The 2,818-nt window shown below is 35.1% G+C and overlaps 1 protein-coding gene across 1 annotated transcript; it reads left to right on the top strand.

Annotated features, from left to right (window-relative positions):
* Positions 1-939: 939 nt before the first annotated feature.
* LOC138873027 (uncharacterized) lies at positions 940-1,396 on the top strand. The gene is made up of 2 exons (XM_070151457.1): positions 940-988; positions 1,041-1,396. Exons 1-2 carry the CDS (start codon positions 940-942, stop codon positions 1,394-1,396), a joined length of 405 nt encoding a protein of 134 aa, XP_070007558.1.
* Positions 1,397-2,818: the final 1,422 nt, after the last annotated feature.

Below are 2,818 nucleotides of genomic sequence, written 5' to 3'. Positions count from 1 at the left end.
ACAAGTTCTAGACATCAAATGCAATACATAGAATGACACAAACCTCACACATACATGTCACATAACTCACTCACTCAGGATTGGACTTATCAAGACACTCTAGTCAAAGTAGTTAAGCAAAGTTATACATATTAAGGTACTTATACAAGAGTCAAAAACTGAGCCTAAGCGTCACAACCAAAGTATTCACTATTCTCAAGGCATAACAAAGTCAAGAGATATTGCTTCAATTACATATGAGTCAAGAGAAACTCCTGAGATTTTATCAGTTGAGCTTGTTCATCTAGCCAAGATTGGCTCACTATATCTGCTTCTTCAAAATTATCTTTTTGCGGGAACTCGCTCTCTTCGGCCACTTCCTCCGCCTCTGCCTTCAATCTCATGATTGCTGCAATAATTCTTTGTATAGACTTTTGATTTTAATCTTGTTTCTCGGCTACTTGCCTCATCATATCCATAATACAAGTAACGCATTCCATATCCTCCCATTGCTCCTATCAAACTCATAAATATTATTAGAAATATTAAAATAAGAGTTTTGAGAAGGATAATAAGAATTAGGAAAACCATTGTAATAGCCACCTTGATAACTACACACATTACAAAAATTCCACACATCATATAAAGATGCATAATTTTACCACAAGTGTGGTCCACCACATTAGGACAAGAATCACCATAATAAGAATAACCAATATATGACCAATTATCATTCGAAGATGTCATGTCAACAAAGATAATAAAATATTAAACTAAGATAAAAATAAAAAATAAAAACTTGAATAGACAAAAATGAAAATCCAATCTAGTAGACTAGCTTATTTCTAAGTCCCCGGCAACGACACCAAAAACTGGTTGTTCCCAAACGCACACGCAAGTATACGTGTGAGAACAATATTCTTATTGCACTGTCTGCAAAGAACAAGGCTGGGATGATCAATGGAAGAATCTCCCAGCCATGACCTGATTCCCCAGTCTATGATCACTAGTGAGATACAACAACATAGTGTTTTCATGGTTAAGCAATTCTTTGTCTAAAGATATTGCTGATAGTGTCCTGCATTGTGACACTGCAAGTGAAATTTGGAGAGATATAGAGGAGAGGTATGGGCAGTCTAATGCCAGTGGCTATTATCAAATTCAGAGAGAGATTGCTGGTGTCTCTCAAAGGTCTTCTTATATTGCTAGTAACTATACCAAACTTAGGAAGTTGTGGGATGAGTTAAAAATTGCCTCTTTTGGTCCATCTTGCACATGTGAGGTTGAACCACAATGCAATGAAGGGAAAAAACTGATCCACTTCCTAACTGGGCTCAATGACACCTACTCCAATGTTAGAATGACCGCTATGCCAATTCTAGGAAAGGCCTATTGTATGCTCCTTGTTGATACCTAATTTTTCCCTATATATTTTAAATATATATAAAAGCCTTCAAAATAGCATATATATGCATACATAAGCATGCCCAATATTTTTATTATTTTTTCCATAATTTTAAGGGTTTTAATTGATTTATTTTCTCCCCTTTTATCCATAAAATCCCAATAAGTATTTCCAAAATTATTTTTTTGATAATTCCTTTTATTTAATTTCTATATTTATGACAAAATATGGCTAATGTAATTTTTATGTATTTTTTACAATTACATTTGGTATTTTTAAAGATAAATTGCATATAATTGCAATGTTAGCCCATTTTTAGATATAATTATGTTTATATGCATAAAATTGGATCCTGTATTTTTAAATTGTTAATTATATATTTAAAATCATTTTTGTACCTTAATTTATTTTTCATAAATTACCTACTATTTTTTATAAATTAAATAGGGGAAAATTGGCTATTTAAATAACAGCCAAATTTGGCTTTCAATTATAGCCAAAATTAGATCCCTTTCTAGCCCAATTTCACACCCAAATCACCCGACCCATACCCTATTAATCCTTACCCAAACTCGGACCTCCCTCCGCGAGGAAGGGAAAAAGAGGGCGCGACAGCATGACGACTCTACTAGGGATATCTTTAGGTTCTTACCATAACGAACTTGTTTTTACAAATTAGTCCAAGCATGCGTATCCCATTCCCAGCTCCCTTATCTGGATTTAGTTGTCTAATTTGTTTTTTTTAAGCGTTTATGATTGCTTTATTACCCTGAAAACTGACTTGTCTCTTTGTTTTTTTTATGTAACTGTCTTTTCAATTATTTAAATGTTGTATTTATTTTTCCTACGTAAAAATACTTGCTTACATGTTATTAACTGCTACATAAATCATGCTCCACATCATATTCCACTCGTGCATCTCAAATCCTATAGCAACGCTTTAATCAGTGGTTGCGCTCTTCCTATTTGTTACCCTTAAATTCAGAAAGGCTTATTTGCGGTAAAACCAGTCAATCAGCGGTGCAGTCGACGGTTCCATGCCTTCCCCCTCAAGTTGTCCGCTTGAGGGTACTAGTCTAAAACCCCATAGAAACCTTACTCTGTTTAAATTGTGCATGCATCATGGTCAAACCTAGTTGGATCAGCTATGTTGTCCCCATAATGATCCTTTAACATAAGCCTTATCCAATGTCCATCGGGTTTTCCATAATTCCAACGAACGCAATCACGTTCTGTGCATTAATTTGGAGGACTAAATGCCGGTATGCTGATCGCAAATGTATAAGTAGTCGAGTTCCGTGGGGGTAAGGCCTAACCCTTTTGTTTTGCAGAAATGAGGAACGAAGTCCCCAGATTCGGTATGGTTAGCAATATCCCTCCATTGTTGCTAAATTGGTGGGAAGATCTTTCCTCAAGTGACAAGAAGCATGTGAA

The sequence above is a fragment of the Nicotiana sylvestris genome, chromosome 7 (genome assembly GCF_000393655.2).
Source record: "Nicotiana sylvestris chromosome 7, ASM39365v2, whole genome shotgun sequence".
Classification (NCBI taxonomy): domain Eukaryota; kingdom Viridiplantae; phylum Streptophyta; class Magnoliopsida; order Solanales; family Solanaceae; genus Nicotiana; species Nicotiana sylvestris.
The sequence above is the reverse complement of the archived record's forward strand: the minus strand, read 5'-3'. Positions and strand labels throughout refer to the sequence as shown.

What these genes read in the sequence shown, in the direction of transcription:
- LOC138873027 (XM_070151457.1), top strand. Translation starts at nt 940, where the DNA reads ATGGAAGAATCTCCCAGCCATGACCTGATTCCCCAGTCTATGATCACT. An exon ending in TCCCCAGTCTATGATCACTA is followed by an intron (nt 989 to 1,040) that starts GTGAGATACAAC and finishes CTTTGTCTAAAG; the next exon opens with ATATTGCTGATAGTGTCCTG.